At 39.0% G+C, this 16,141-nt stretch overlaps 3 protein-coding genes and 1 pseudogene across 6 annotated transcripts; 2 read left to right on the top strand and 2 right to left on the bottom strand.

Moving 5' to 3' along the window:
* Nucleotides 1-351: 351 nt before the first annotated feature.
* On the top strand, nucleotides 352-4,632 carry LOC121764455 (protein argonaute 4A-like). The gene is made up of 21 exons (XM_042160468.1): nucleotides 352-594; nucleotides 676-872; nucleotides 944-1,135; nucleotides 1,216-1,352; nucleotides 1,430-1,527; nucleotides 1,600-1,697; nucleotides 1,770-1,941; nucleotides 2,011-2,127; nucleotides 2,195-2,308; nucleotides 2,384-2,446; nucleotides 2,516-2,629; nucleotides 2,691-2,859; nucleotides 2,935-3,047; nucleotides 3,122-3,259; nucleotides 3,352-3,548; nucleotides 3,621-3,684; nucleotides 3,787-3,898; nucleotides 3,971-4,044; nucleotides 4,169-4,263; nucleotides 4,347-4,378; nucleotides 4,493-4,632. The coding sequence occupies exons 1-21, from the start codon at nucleotides 352-354 to the stop codon at nucleotides 4,630-4,632; spliced, it is 2,679 nt and encodes an 892-aa protein (XP_042016402.1).
* Nucleotides 4,633-5,547: 915 nt separating this feature from the next.
* Nucleotides 5,548-10,694, bottom strand: LOC121764673 (putative receptor-like protein kinase At5g39000). 3 transcript variants are annotated; one of them, XM_042160696.1, is made up of 10 exons: nucleotides 9,504-10,694; nucleotides 9,199-9,419; nucleotides 8,981-9,107; nucleotides 8,645-8,906; nucleotides 8,452-8,572; nucleotides 8,251-8,355; nucleotides 7,974-8,154; nucleotides 7,277-7,906; nucleotides 6,376-6,810; nucleotides 5,548-6,280 (listed from the first exon to the last, which is right to left on the bottom strand). In XM_042160696.1, the coding sequence occupies exons 1-7, from the start codon at nucleotides 10,513-10,515 to the stop codon at nucleotides 8,023-8,025; spliced, it is 1,980 nt and encodes a 659-aa protein (XP_042016630.1). In that variant the 5' UTR covers nucleotides 10,516-10,694; the 3' UTR covers nucleotides 5,548-6,280; nucleotides 6,376-6,810; nucleotides 7,277-7,906; nucleotides 7,974-8,022. The 3 variants fall into 3 exon arrangements, with proteins under 3 accessions (XP_042016630.1, XP_042016628.1, XP_042016631.1); XM_042160694.1 differs by having other exon boundaries at nucleotides 5,548-6,810; XM_042160697.1 differs by having other exon boundaries at nucleotides 5,548-6,810; nucleotides 7,277-7,452.
* Nucleotides 5,869-6,972, top strand: LOC121764676 (proline-rich protein 2-like). 2 transcript variants are annotated; one of them, XM_042160700.1, is made up of 2 exons: nucleotides 5,869-6,010; nucleotides 6,115-6,972. In XM_042160700.1, exons 1-2 carry the CDS (start codon nucleotides 5,869-5,871, stop codon nucleotides 6,816-6,818), a joined length of 846 nt encoding a protein of 281 aa, XP_042016634.1. In that variant the 3' UTR covers nucleotides 6,819-6,972. The 2 variants fall into 2 exon arrangements, with proteins under 2 accessions (XP_042016634.1, XP_042016633.1); XM_042160699.1 differs by having other exon boundaries at nucleotides 6,109-6,972.
* A 2,473-nt stretch (nucleotides 10,695-13,167) lies between the features above and the next one.
* On the bottom strand, nucleotides 13,168-14,785 carry LOC121764675 (annotated as a pseudogene).
* Between the last annotated feature and the right edge of the window lie 1,356 nt (nucleotides 14,786-16,141).

The following is a 16,141-nucleotide window of genomic DNA, read 5'->3' as shown; positions in this document are numbered from 1 at the left end:
ACTAACATAATCTTCAGTCCTATTCTGATTATGCCTGCACAAAAAAGAAAATAAAAAAAACATCAAATCCTTCCAATTTTCAGACATGAAACCAACGTTTCTCTTTCTGCATTATATAGTCTCAATTCATGCATGCCATTTACCAAACCAGACAAAACTGAAATTTGTAAGTCTAGTTTTCCACTTCACATAACTATACCATTTTCTATCTAAAACCAATCACATTGCTCCAACCACATCAAATTTTCATTCTTGTTAGCATTGATCATCTGTTTATGTATATCTTCTTCTATCTAGTTTGAATCATTGAGAAAATTTTGAATTTTGATTCATTTTATAATGTAGTGAAGCATGAAAATGGAGTTAAGTTTACAGCCACAGATGCTGCCTCCACCTCCCAAGACAATTCCACTGGATGTAGTTCCCATCAGAATCGTACCTCCGAAGGAATCGCCGGTGATGGAGATAGCCAAGCCTAAAGCAGCTCCGGTGATCAGCCACCGGCCGGGTTTGAAAGGGAGAAGAGTTTGTTTATTGACAAATTTTTTCAAAGTCACTGTCACCGGAGCTATGGATGACTTTTATCACTATGATGTTTGTCTCTTTCTTGCTTGAAATGCTAGTTTTCCTCTGTTTTTTTTTCTTGAAAAGTATAAATTGTTTGTTTTTGTGTAGATATCGATTTTTCGTGAAGATGGGAGTGAGGTTATTAGTAAAAATGTTAGGAGGGCAGTGGTTGAGGAGCTCTCTGAGATGTATAAACAAGAGTTAGCTGGGAAAAGACTTGTTTATGATGGAGCCGGAAGCTTATTCACTCTTGGTCCGCTGCCACAGAACATTCTCGAGTTTTCTGTTGTTACGGAAGGGAAAAGGTTGAAAACAAAGAGTTTTATTAGCTATGTATTTGATGTTGATCTGACTTCGTATTGTGGTTGTTTTATAGTTTTCGTAAAGGCAGCAGTGTTGGAGGCGGTGGGAGCCCGGACAGGAATGATCAGAAGAGGCGGAAGCTCGTGACTTGTTTCAGAACATTCAAAGTGGTGATGAGTTTTGTGTCTCAAAACTCAATGAAATCCTTCAATGAGAGAAGCTTGAGAGTTTTGAACACTATTCTGCTGCACCAAGCATGTAAAAAGTAAGTACAAATTTTCAGTAACATGATGAATTTTTTTGTTGGATTTGTATCGTTTTAGATAGTGATTTTTTCATGTTTAGGGGCTGTCTTGTGGTTGGCCAATCATTCTTTCTACACGAGCTTGCAAACTACATCGACTTAGGTGGTGGCGTTCTTGGATGTAGAGGTTTCTTTTCGAGCTTTAGGTCTCTTCAGGGTGGATTGTTTCTGAATCATGGTAACTCTGTCTGTTTGTCAATCTCTCTGGCTTTCATTTGCTCGATTTTGTCATTTTTCTTGTTTTTCGTGTTGCAGACGTGTCTATGACAACAACCATACAGCCAGGTGCAGTAGTGGATTTCCTTTTGAACTACCAAAATGTGAAAACTCCCTTCAACATTGATTGGAGTAAGGTAAAACAGACTTCTTGTGATGATTAGGTATTCGGAAACGTGCTTTTTATGTGATTTATCGACTCTGTTTAGGCAAGCCGAACATTGAAGAATTTGAGGATCAGAGTGAAGCATTTGAATCAGGAGTTCAAAATCACAGGGTTAAGTGAAAGATCTTGCAAAGAACAGAAGTGAGTCTAAGACTAATCCAATATATCTGGAATAAATATCACATTTCACTTACATTTTTGAACTTTTAACAGATTTCCTTTGAAGTTGAGAAGTGAAAGAGACAGTAATCGCGGGAACCAAACTATTCAGACAACGGTGTACGATTACTTTGTTAGCACACGTGCCATTTCACTGAGTTACAGCGAAAACTTACCTTGCATCAACGTTGGGAAGCCTAATAGAGAAACTTTCTTCCCAGTCGAGGTAATATTGCTCATTTGTTTCTCGCTTCGTCTCAAGATTTTGCTTCCTAATGTTGTGTGATCAATGCAGCTTTGTTTTCTGGTTCCTCTACAACGCAACAAGAATGAGTTAACCGTCTATCAGAGAACTGCAATGGTGACGAAATCCAGCCAAAAACCAGAGGATTTGCTCAAGATTTTGACAGACGTAAGTTTATGAAAAAAACAAATATGAATTATGATCAACTTTGACTTGAAATATGACTCTTTGATAGGTTTCAAAGAGGATTAAGCATGAGGTTGAAACTGATCCAGTGCTGCAATCTTGTGGCGTTATGATCAACACTTCGTTAGTTCAAGCTGAAGGTCGTGTACTTCCAGCTCCACGGGTAAGCTCTGAGGCTATTTCACTTCAATCTCGAGTGAGCATAAGTTTTAACGTAGACTTTTTCTTGAATTTACAGTTGAAAATGGGAAATGGAGAGCATATAATACCTAGAAATGGTTGGTGGAACAACAAAGATAAGGTGATAGACATAAACTTATGATCATACCTTCATTTGCCTCTGTCGTTACTAATGCTATACGTCGTGTAGAAACTCCTGGATCCAAAGAAACTCGAGAATTGGGTGGTGGTGAACTTCTCCACTAGCTGTGATGTTCGGAATCTGTTTAATGAGTTTGCGAAAGTTGCCTCGGCTAAAGGAATGGTGAGAGTTTGTTTACTTCTTTGAAGAAAGTGACATTATGCTAATTATTCTGCTGTTTCAGGTTACGTGTCCCCCAGCGTGTGTTCTCGATGAAAATCCTAAAAATAGAAAGAAACTTCCTTCTGTTAGAGTGGATATGATGTTCCAGCAGTTGCAGTCAAGATTCAAGCAGCGTCCACCAAAATTCATCATCTGCCTTCTTTCTGATAAGAAGTTCTCCGATTTATATGGTTAGTTTTACGATATTTCTAAACCTCGTGACTCGATTATTCAGCACAAGATGGTCTTATTTGGTTCAAATGAAGGTCCTTGGAAAAGGAAGACTCTCATAGAGTTTGGAATTCAGAATCAGTGCCTCTCAACTAACAAAATTGATGAGCTTTATCTGATCAATGTGCTGCTGAAGATAAATATGAAGGTGTTTAAGTTAATCCTATTTCTTGTATTGTCAATGCTTTTCTTACTCATCCTAACATGCTTCTCTGTCTATAGCTCGGTGGGCTTAATCATGCTGTCGTCTCTGAATTAACACGAACCATTCCACTGGTTAGCAAGATTCCTACGATGATTCTTGGCATCCATGTTTTCCACACTTCTTCTGGCCGAGCTGAGGCGCCTTCCGTTGCTTCAGTAGGAACCTTTTTCACTCGGTCATTAACAATTATTCTAATCCCAATCCAGCTTCAGTTGTTCATTTCCTTTTTCCTCTTTGTTGTTTTAAGGTCGTTGGCTCAAGAGAGTGGCCAAAAATGTCAAGCTATCGAGCTTCTCTTCGTGCACTTCCTCCGAAATCCCAAATGATAGATTCACTTTTCAAGCCAATGTCTGAACAGATGGATGCAGGCATAATAAGGGAGTTGCTGAAGGAGTTTCACTCAAGCTCGGGCCAGAAAAAGCCGGCTCAAATCATAATATTTAGGTCAGTTTAGACCTTGTAAATTCTCCTTCTGCTTGAGTCTGATGATCTAATCTTGGAAAAAAAATTTCTCAGAAACGGACTGAGCATATCGCAGTTTAAGGAGTTCTTGAATGTAGAAATGGATCAGATTCGTAAGGTTTGTCTCTCTGTCTGGCCAAATCAAGCTAAATCCTTCTCTTCCAACAAAAAAGTTAACTGTCTGAACAGAAATTCTTGGCTTCTGTATGAATATTTGTAGGCCTGTAGCTTTCTTGAGGCGAACTGGCGTCCCAAGTTCACAGTTATTGTGTCACAGAGGCGGCATCACACTAAATTCTTCGAGGCTGATTTGGGAGCTAACGTCCCTTCAGGTGAGGCTGACTGTCTCAACGGTTCAAACTGGAATCAAATACTCATTCAGACATATATATGTTTGTGTGCAGGAACTACTGTTGACAGCAAAGTTTGTGATGTTCAATGTACTAATTTCTACATGTGTCCGCATTCTGCCAGGATTGTAAGAAGTTCAAATGAATCTTTTTCTGCAAGACAAAAACATCCTTAAAATAGTTAAACAGAATTGTTATTCCTGCTAATGTTCTGTTTGTGGAATTTGATGTTTCGTATGGTTCTGACACTAGGGGACATCCAGGCCAACACATTACCATGTCCTGGTAGACGAAATCGGATTCACATCAGATGATCTGCAGGAACTGATTCATTCTTCATCCTACATGTAAGTGCTGATTCAATCAAACTCTAATTCATGTAGTCTTAGTCACCGAATTCTAAAGTGTGACAACTTATATGTTTGTTCAGGTTCCAGAGATGCAACAGGGCGATATCGGAAGGTATTCGTTGTAACAAGTTCACTACTAACCATTCTTTTTTTTAAGAATATATAGAAAATCTTGAGTTTTTAGGTTTGATCTTCATGATCAAGATGATACTGTTATTCATGGCAGTGGCTCCTGTTCGTTATGCACGACTAGCGGCTTCTATGATGTCGATGGCTGTCAAGCCCGAAGAAATGGTGAATGCATCACAAGGGTATCAACTGCCAAAGTTTCACAAAAATGTGGCCTCTTCAATGTTCTTCATCTGATTAATCTCTACTTGACTGTAGATCAATATTGGAAGTAACATTTGATTTTCTAGGAGTATGTTTTATTTCTGAGTTACTGGAAATGTCTGAGAATTTGTCATTTCATTAAAGAAAATGTCATTTCAAATGCTTAAAAATCACCATGTGTTACACATACATTAGTCATTCCAAAATGGATTAATAATTTGGTTTGGTGGAGCCTTTCCATTAGAAGTCCATCGAGCACATGGGATTAAAATAACAACCATTAATGACCTTTATTTGACATAAATTAATAGTATGGTCCCCTTGCCAAAAAAAAAAAAAGGTTGGCTGGCCTGGCATATTAAAATACAATCTCAAGCTTAATCAATTCAATGTAATTGGAACTCAGAAACCAGTTCATCATCGCTCACCCAATTTCAACTCTGCTGTTCTACACACCAAACACAATGTCACAAGGCAAAATAACAACACAAACTCCGAATATTATTATGAGTTCGAAGCATGGCAGTGCCCTCATTTTGATCCTTTGGTGTCACCATAAGCAACACACAGAATATCAAGATCAATTGCATCCATTATTGCTTGAGATCTCATACAGGTGAACTTCACCCATGTCAAATACTTAAATAAAAGAGCCATGTAACTTTTAAAGCATAGCTTCACAATTTAATTACACAGAATATTATGGAATTTAAGTCCCTCCCTAAACGTAGTTTTCAATACTCAATTTACACCACCATCTTAATTCGAATAAATAAACGTAGTTTTCAATAGTTAATTTACACAACCATCTTAATTCGAATAAATAAACGTAGTTCTCAATAGTGCAACCTACACAAACATCTTAATTCCAAGCTTCTTAACCTATGACTAAAACCAAATCTGCTTAATAAACATTTATCTTTGTACCAAACTCAATATTACCAACCATTTGCAACCCAAAAAAGGTTGTTATTAACATGACATCAATTTCAATTTGTTTAATTTACAAAAATAATCCATAGATTCACCTAACAAATGGTGCCATTTATATCTACTTCACTGGCACAATTTTAGTGTTCAAGTATGCAGGTATGGGTTAATAAATGGTAATGTAATAGCTAAGCTTCAATTCTATCTTTAAAAGGTAAAATTTCCATCAACAAAGCCGGTGCAGTGTTTATTTCTGAATGGGACCTTCAACATGAACATATCATAGTATAAATTAGCCATTCAGACTCTCATCAAATCCACATCATACTTTCTTTAGCAATGGGGCTTCGACTTAATCTCTTGGCCGTCGGCGTTTTCCTACTCTCACATCTTCGCTCCATTCAAGCCAAGAGCCCGACATTTGAGGTAGTCGGGGCTATGCACTGCAACGATTGCATAAACAATCGCAACTCATCTCAAGGTATGAACTACTTATCTTGTAAGTAAATGATACACACATTTATCTCGGGTGGGCTCGAGCACCCCCAACTTTGTATTCCGTTAATGCTATACGTCTAGTTGCAGGGCTTGAAGTTGTGATCAGGTGCAACGCGAATGAGATGAGGGCGCGGGGAAACGGAGGCGTTGATGAGAGTGGGAAGTTCAACGTGACGCTCTCTGCTGAGACCGCGGAGGACTCTGGCGACACGGACGGCTGCTACGCGAAGCTGCAGAGTAGATCCGGTGCGCCCTGCCACATACAAGCAGCGCAAACTGCCTCAGTGAAAATTATCAGTAATTCCACAATAAATATTACTAGGCACACCGCTGTAATAAAATTTTCACCTATCACTTGCCAATCTGCCTTCTTTTGGCTTTTCCCCAACCTCACAATCTTCGGCTCACGGCCGCAGCCGAAGCACACCCCTCCGCAGGCTGCTTCTCCCGTGCAACCACCATCTCCGTCGCCTCAGCCGTCATATGATACACCGGCTCCGTCCCTTCCACCTACTGTAGTTGACGCTCCATCACCGCCGCCGCAAAATGGCCCAAGTCAGTCCCCTGTTCAAACGCCAAGCCCAACTCAACCACCCACTGTGATTGCACCAACTCCGGCGTCATCGGTTCAGCCAGTGCCGGCTGCTGGAATATCGGCCCCGCCGTTTCGGGGAAGGCCAAATCCAATTCCGAAAGCGCCGCCGATTCCGGAGCTGCCGGTGACGCCGAGTGTGCCGAGAAAGTATTTCAATCCGCCAAAATCAAGATCCAAGCCTCCACGTTCTGTTTAAACATGCATGCCACATTATATCATGTTGTGTGGACAGTATTTAATTGCTGATAGCTGTATTAATTAATAATGTATTACTATTGTTGAGTGTGGACTGTTTTATTTTCATATCGAGATCAATAAATTCATTAGCGTGGAATGGCGGATTAATGATACTCCATTTGTTAGTACAACTAATTAATTGATATTGCATATAAGGATTGACAAATTTGGACTGTGATTCATTACTCATTAGAAAGCAGAAACGCTTTCCACATAGTAAAAACAGAAATATTAACTACTCCCTCCGCGCTCCATTAGAAGCCCCATTTTGCTATTTGCGTTCGATCTCAGTTAGAAGTCTCATTTCATTTTTACCATTTTTTGCAAGAGGAGTCCACATTCTACTGAATAAGTCCTTGCACATTTTATATCCTTTATAAAGACTCGGATTAAAGTGAAGGCAGAGAATTTTCTGACCTGGATTCACCCGAGAACTGATAAACGAGATAGCCTCGCTGTGTTATAGGGAGCAACGGGATCATCAGCAGAGGCGGCCGGCTTGTGGACAACAGCCGAGGAGGTCGAAGAGCCCTTTATTAGTAGTAAGGAGGACTGTCTTGGCTGCAAATCTCCATGCCATTCTCTACTACCAACTGCTATCCATGTGTTGAAAAATATCAAGCTAGTTGAAATAAGATAGAGATTCATTTTTCAGTTATTTCTTCTTTTTCTACCAAAAAAAAGTGATCATTAATCAATGCTGATTCTCTTTAAACATGACCACCACACATTATTTACTCAGCTATTACTGTACATCAGTAGCAAGTCCTCATCTACACTGCCTTATCTCTATATATTTGATTATGTTTCAAACATAGACATAGTGCCAAATGCTGCAGTACCTATTCTAGAAATAGCCCAGGTAGTAAATACTACTATCTTTCACTAACCAGAGTCACTGAAAATTACTAGAAGTTGGATGTCACCATAATTACACAACAAACAGACAACAATCCAAAGCCAGCTATACAAACAAGGCAACACACATCATTTATCTAAACAAAACGTGTAGGAGAATCTCCTCCTCCTTGGCTTGGCAGGTTCCATCTGGTAATAATATCACATGTTAGTAGGTAAGAAACCTATCTGTGACGTCGAAGGTATATTTGCTTACCTCGCAAGGCTGGAATATGAGGAGATAATTTGGTAATATTAGCTTGAGATTACTGCTGCTCATGTTTTCGTACATAAATTTGTGTTTCCCATGAAGCCCTCTCGAGACGAATTAAAACAGTGCTCATGTCAGGGCGAGAATCAGCTTCCTTTGCAAGGCACGACAAAGCAACTTCAACCATCTGTTTTGAACAAATCATCATAATCGTGAATCCAATGGCAATGACTAACATCATCCAACGATATATTTATATCTCAGTGAAAATAACTGTGTTTACCTTTACAACTGCACTGGCAGAGCATTTTCTTCCAAATCCAAGTCTATCATCCACAACCTTCTTTATGTCTTCTTCTCTTTGCATTGGTGTTTCCGTTGCCTCGTGCTACACCATTTTTTTGAATCACAGCATATCAAATGTACTTTAAATTAACCATGCGCCAACCTATTAGTATCTCAAACTTTGAGGAAAACTGCATACCAATATTGCAAGGAACTGTTGTACCAGTGGCTGTGTGGCTTTCTGACCTGTCAAGATTTCAAGGAGAACCACACCAAAGCTGTACACATCGCTTTCTTGAGTTCGATTAGTGGATACACATCTAGCAACAGAGATAAGAGCAATTAGTAAAAAATTCAGACTAATATTTCTCCTCATCTAGAAAAGAACATACTCTGGGGGATGATAACAACAACCACAGGGAGCTTGTTCAGGATAGCGTTTATGACCACGAGCCGGCTTACAAGGGCATGGAATTGACAGACTAACATCACTTATCTTAGCATTTCCATCATCGAAAAGTAAAATATTGCTAGATTTGATGCTATGATGAATTAGTCCGTTCTCATGAATGTACTCCAGTCCTTTTGCAGCCCCAACCGCAATCTTGATTCTTTGTAACCATGGAACAACTGTACTTGACTCCAAATTTTTGCCTATTGCATAAAAAACATGTATAAGTATTCCAACATTTAAAGCTAGAGTATATCATCAAGAAGGAGGAGAGAACCATGAAAAATGTCATGTAGGGATCCATATGGAGCAAACTCGAAAGCTAAGAGCTGCTGATCGCCATTCACGCAGTAACCAAGGGGCTGAACCACGTTTTTATGCTGCAGGCGAGATATTTTCGATACCTACCAAAACATATAGCATTAAAGAAACTCACATATTTCCAAAGTTGTCGACTCTGCAGAGACATCAACAGATACAATAAGGCAACCAAACCTGTGCTAGAAATTCTTGGTCCAACAACTTCTTCTTGAACCTTTTAATCGCAGCATCCTGTCCGGTTTTGAGGACCCCACGGAATAAACTTACTCCAGTGGATCTCTTGGCAATCAAGAACTTGGAACTAAAACCACCAGTTATGTCCTGAAATTCAGCAAGCGGAATGGCAGGGAGGTGCTCTAATTCATCTTCTCGAATCACATTGTCTTGTGCTAATCCTGTGACATGAAAATAAGGAAAACTATTAACAACACTAAACGTCTCTGTTACTATGCATATAAATGGAAAGAGAACCCTTTTACCGGATGGTATAACTTCCTTTGGAGATACTTTCGATTGCCAAAACCAACGCGTTGGGTCTGGCCTCTCCTGCTGTAACCCGAGGGCTTTTATAAGCAGGGCCAAAACCTCAGTAATTGTCGGCCGTTTCTCTGCTTCTCTCTGCAAGCATCTTTCAACGATCCCTAAAAAACAACTGCGGCATTGTTTTGAGATTTCTCCACTCAAAGAGGAAGCTACAAGCTCACAACCTTTTCCCTTAAGAAATTTTTCAACAGCCCAAATGGACAGTAGGTCGTCATTCTGAGGCCGGCTATCAGCTCTTCTCTCACTCACTACTTCCAACATCACCACACCAAAAGAATATACGTCGCTAGCCATAGTAAATCTCCCTGTGACAGCAGCAAGGGGGTCAAGATAACCGCGCGAGTACATCTCAGCAGTGCTGCTGTTTCTCTCGGATACATCCGCATTAATTTGTTTGGCCGACCCAAAATCCGAAACCTTAGCTACTAAATTTTCATCTAGAAGGATGTTAGAGCTCTTCACATCACCATGTATGATTGAGTTGCCGGGGCAGGAAGTGTGAAGATAATCCAAACCGCGACACGCTCCAACGCAGATACTGAGGCGCTCAGTCCATTTGAGCGGGCTCCTATTTCTCGACGGTCCGTGGAGGTGATCTTCTAGGGTTCCATTGGCAATGTACTCATAAACCAGAATCATCTCGCCCTGCTCACTGCAGTAGCCGATGAGAGACACTATATGGCGATGGCGGAGTTGAGTGAGCGCTTCGATCTCCCTCGCGAACCCCTGCCTAGCTAGTCTTTCGTTGATCGCCGGCCGCTTCAGACGCTTCACCGCCGCCAGCTTTGTGCCGTCGCCGATGGCGGCCTTGAAGACTTCTCCGAAGCCGCCTTCTCCGATGCGATTCTCCGCACTGAAATCTCCGGTGGCGGACCGGATCTCCACGAGAGTGAACTGGCGTTGCTCCATCGAGGGTAATGCCATGTCTTCAGCTGGAGGTGGCTGCATCTCCGGATTCCAACATAAGCAGAGCCAGATTTCACCCCATTGGAAATTAATGTGAATGAATCATGGGAGGGGAGTGGTGGCTAGGGTTCCATTGTTGATGGAAGGGGAAAAAGGTGGCTTTAGTTTTTCTTGTAATGGAGGAAAGGAATCTTTCCGGCAAAAGGAGGGTCAGTGTGTGGTGGCAGGTTAGAAAATTAATTAATAGAGTATGAGTAGCAATATTAACTTAAAACGCATTTAATGCAACACGATTTACCAAAGACAAATATGCTTTGGTACATTAAGAATCTAAGATAAGCTTGATCAATACGTCATATTATCTATCCAGACCACCAACCGCATTCGGAATATACTATTACTAGATTCAATTCATAACTGAATTAACTACTTTATTCTTTAATGCTCATAACAAAAATTCGGAGAGAGAAAAAAAAAAGAAAGACATATTTTGAAGTAGGGAAGATAGGAGACGAAATTATCACCGATGATTTTAAAGCCAAATACTCCATCCGTTCTTTGTTAATAGAGACATTTCTTTTCGGTACAAAATTTAAGAATAGTGAGTTAAATGATTGGTGAAAAAAATAAGAGAGATGAAGAGAGAATAAAGTAAAATGGAGAATTACTTTTTACCAAAAATAAAAATGACTAAATTTACTTGGAACTTTCCAAAATAGAAAAATGACTCTATTAATATGGAATAGATGGAGGAATATTATGATTGGGAATTGTGAAGCAATTGGGAATCGATATTGAGAATTAGGGATACGAATTTTCCCGAAGTGCAATTTTAGGGGGCCGATGGTACCTTGAAAACTATTTTTCATTGGTTTATAGTAGTGAACTTTTCCTAAATACTCACTTCGTTCCATAGTAATGAAAGCGTTTCTTTTCGGCACGGAGATTAAGAAATTTGTGTTAGGTGAGTTAAGTAAATGGAGAATAAAGTGAAAAATGAAAAAAGGTAGAGAGAATAAAGTAAGAGAAAATAAAATCCAAGCCTCCTAGCTCAACTGGTTGAGAAGGGAGACAAGGATATGGCCTCATTCAGGAGGTCCTGAGTTCGAATCCTGGATGGCGCAACTTGGGATTAATTTCCCTGTGGGCCCAAAGCTTGTTGCCTTGGGACTTTGCAAGCATACGGGCCTGGACCAGTCTGAGGGTGGTCAACTTACGAGCCGAGACCCGTCTGAGGGTGGTTAAGTAGCTAGTTCGTGGGCCACGAGGGAAAGGGAGAGGCCGGTGCTTGACCTGGACCCGTCTGAGGGTGGTTAAGCGGCTAGTTCGTGGGCCACGAGGGGCAGGAGGAGGCTGGTTCGGACGTGACCACGAGGGGCTGGAAGAGGCTGGTTCACTTGCCAATGTATCTCGAACTCCGATGTGAGTGTGTGTGTGTGTAAAAAAAAGTAAGAGAGAATAAAAAAAAGTAAAAGAGAATAAAAAAAAAGTAAGAGAGAATAAAGTAGGTGTGAAGAAATGTGTTGACTTTTACTAAAAAGGAAACTGACTATATTACTATGGAACGTACCAAAACAGCAAAATGACTCTATTACTCTATTATTATGGAACGGAGGGAATACATGGACAGTGGTATTTGGTGTATGACTTGGTAATTCAATGCATGACTAATTCAATGTAGCATCACAATTCTTTATATATTTGGACTGTGATTCATTACTCATTGGAAAGTAGAAACCCATTTTTTACATTAGTGAAAACAGAATATTACCCATATTATTTAATATTGACATTCAAAAAAAAAAAAAAACCAAAATTTTCTCCCCATCTGTATGCCGGCGATCTCTCCTCTTTCTCTCATTCCACCTCAAATTGTTAAGAAAAATGTAGTAGATTCAACCACAAATAAGTCATGAAAACTCTCGAATCCTTTGTATGAAGCTGGGTAAAATTGCAGCAGGAGGATATTCTGACCTCGAAATGGATCGGGAGAGATCCGAACTGGATCGTGCATCAGATTTGTGGCAGTTAATGAATCCGTGCAGTTGATTGAAACATCGTCTGTCGACTGAGTTGGATTGCAATTTGAGGCTTCAAAAGCGATTGTGATGCAGATGAACAGCTGAGTAACTGAATCCGTAATCATGCTCTTTCAGTTGAAACTGTAATCAATCGTGAATGAGCGGTGTTGCTGATTCAATTTCGTTGAAATTCGGCGTTGTTGCTGATTCAATTTCGTTGAAATTCGGCGTTGTTGCTGAGGAAACGCAGCTCAATTTTGATAATCAACGCAAGTATTATTTAAATTGTCGCTGTTGCTCCGATCATTCTCACCTCTTTCCCGACGCAATTCGCTCAATCACGCTGCTAACCGTTCATTACTCTCTTCTTCCAAATAATAAAATAAATAAACTCGTCACCCTGCTTCAACAATTAGATTATAATAAAATGGACTTTTTATCATTTTCCAACAACTAAAAGTTGGATATGCAACACAATATTCAAATAGTTTGAGATAATTCAAAATAGCATATCCATTTTCAACAATCCAATTTCCAATCACACATTCACCACTTAAATCGAATCGTCTGAAATAATTTTACAGTTTAAGTAACATTGTCATTTTTCTCAAAGAAAAAAGGAAATACTGTAATCCAAAGAAAATGACATAAGCATGAAGTAATATCTCTCATCTCGGATGGCGTCTCCCCTGCATTCATGCATATATATTAAGATGCAATCTGAGTCTCAGTTGATTTGGTTTCGCCAAGGCACAGCTCAAGTTCTTGTACAACTTTAGCGAAGACCTGCTGATGGCCGTCCAAACCGTAAACAACAAGTTCGACAACGTTCTCGTGCTTCAGCGAAGATAATGATTTCGAATCCTACAAAGCCATAGACATTCCAAATTGATAAACTTTTTTCTTCCAAATAGGCCAATATATAATATTGTTATTCCAAACCTTTGCTCTAAATTCAAATACATGCTTAGGCATGTAGTGGAGCCTCTCCATTTTTCAGGATTCTTGCCAATTCATTGTACATAGGACTAAACAATTATCAACAATGTCCCTTGTTTCACCGAGTAGAATGAAAGGGACATCGTCTTCTTTCATGGCAGTGGCAGGAAAGGCCTTTCACAGCTTATCAACTTCAACCTCATTTTGATCCTTTGGTGTTGATCCTTTGTTACCATAACCAGCCAACACAATGAAAATCAAGATCATTCATCGCAACTTAAACATCCAATATTTGTAAAGTATATACACACATAGAAAGAATTCACAATTACCAGAGGCAGATGGCCAAGATTGTAATATTTGTGTTGCTGTCCCATTCCTCTCCTGCTGTTCAAGGGCTAACTCAAGCTGCGCCACAACACGACTCATTGTATGTCGTTTCATCGGATCAGGATGCAAACAACTTTCAACAACCCCAACAAATGTCTTGAGGCAACCTTCCGAGATGTCTCCCTTCAAATTTGAAGCTACAATCTCGTCAGCTTTTCCACTCCAAATTTTTTCTTGAGCCCATATGCTCATACACACATCATCCTCTGCAAGATTTTCCTCAACCGCGGATCTCCCACTCAATACCTCCAACAATATTATCCCAAATGCGTAAGTGTCACTTCCCTTTGTAAGTAAACCCGTGGTAAAATAAGTTGGATCAAAATACCCAAATGAACCTTTAGCAAACCCAAAATCCGAAACCTTAGCAATGAAATTTTCGTCTAAAGGGAATGTTAGTAGGTTTGACATCACGGTGTATGATGGAGAAATCAGAGTGGAGATAGTCCAAACCTCGCCCTGCTCCAATACATATCTTAAGTCTTTCATTCCACGAGAGAGTTGACCTGCCGTTGCTATCACTTGATAGCTTGTGGAGGTGATCTGCTAGCGTTCCATTCCACATGTAGTCATGAACAAGAATCATCTCTCCCTGTTCATCACAGTACCCAATCAGAGAGACTAGATTACGATGCCGGAACTTACTTAGTGTTTCAATATCCGCCGCAAACTCTGCATGCCCTTGACTCGGATTTGATGCTAGCCGCCGCTTTATGGCCACAGCAGTTGACTCATTATCAATGAAGCCTTTATAGACTTTACCAAAGCCACCCTCTCCAATCACATGCTCGTCGCTGAAATCTCCGGTGGCTAAGTTGAGTTCAGCAAGCGAAAATCGACGGCAGATATTCTCAGACGTTGATGATTTCATCTTTTCAGCAAATATTGGTGATTGCCAAGTCGTCGGTTCGAACTAGAAGAAGCACAATGGCATGACAGAAGGTAATAATAAAGGGTTTAGGGTTTTCAGCTCAAGTTTGAAAGTAGATGAAGGAAACATGACAATATGTCGATAACAATATCAAAGGAAGGTGGACTTGGTAGTTGATCATTTTCAACGTAAAAAATTGAAATGTACAACTCTAACCACCCACATTTGGTATAATATATTCACATGAAAATGATGTCTTCAATTTTCTGTACATCGCAATTTGACAATTTACAAGCTTTTCTATTCTTTTGTCACACGCTCAATTATGTAAGATTAAAAATTATCAATTATCAACTAAAAAACATAGTACTGTTTTAATAAGTACTCCTACTACATAATTTAAATTTCAAAAAAATACTACAGTTAATTAGATGGAGAATAAATTAAAAAAGAAAAGACAATAAATAAATAGAGAATAAAGTAAGAGAAATAGAGATAAGTGAATAAAGACTAAAGTATTTTATGTTAATTTTTATCAAAAACAGAAATAACTTATTTAAGTTAGGATAGGTTTCTTATTATGTTGACTTGTTAGTTGATCATTTATCAAAGTTGATGAAGGAAACATACATAACAATAACAAAGGAAGCTTGACTTGGTAGTTGATCATTTTCAACATAAAGAATCAAAATGTATAACTCTAACGACCCACATTCTGCTATTATAATCACATGAAAATGATGTCTACAATTTTCTGTACATCGCAATTTGACAATTTACAAGCTTTTGTTTTCTTTATCACGGTCATATATTATATTCATTATAAGACTATCTGATTATAGTTTAGAGTCATTTCCCTCTATTCTTAAATTTGACACCCTTAATTTCTTTTACTTATTATCTTTCTAATTTTACTCTATTTTTAAGTTTATATTTTATTTTCTCTTCATTTATTTCTTCTATTATCTTACTTTATTTCTCTTCATTTTATTTACATTTCACTTAACTCAATAAATATTTAAGACTCACTAATATTGCAGAAGTCTCACTACAATCATATCGTATTCCTTCCAATTCCATCTATCCTTAAATTTACACGCTTAATCTCTCTTATGGAGTATCTTTCTAATTTTACTCAATTTTCAATTTTGTAAGTACTCCCTATTTTATTTTCCCTTAGTTTATTTCTTCTATTCTTTTTTTTTTGCATTATATTACTAATATCCATGTCTAAAAGAAACGTTAGAAAGAGGATTACATCAATACCATAATATAAGAAATAAAAGTTGTAAAATCCAAAGTAATGTATAGCAACAATTGTGTTTCCTTAGCCTATTTCCTTCGGTAACACCGTCAAACAAATTTGAGCTGAAAAGATGAAATCATCAGCAGCCGAGGAGAATCTCTGCCGTCGATTTTCACTAACTGAACTCAACTTAGCCACCAG

Source organism: Salvia splendens, chromosome 14 (assembly GCF_004379255.2).
Source record: "Salvia splendens isolate huo1 chromosome 14, SspV2, whole genome shotgun sequence".
Lineage (NCBI taxonomy): Eukaryota > Viridiplantae > Streptophyta > Magnoliopsida > Lamiales > Lamiaceae > Salvia > Salvia splendens.
Note: the sequence above shows the minus strand (reverse complement) of the source record. Positions and strands in the feature narration are given on the sequence as shown.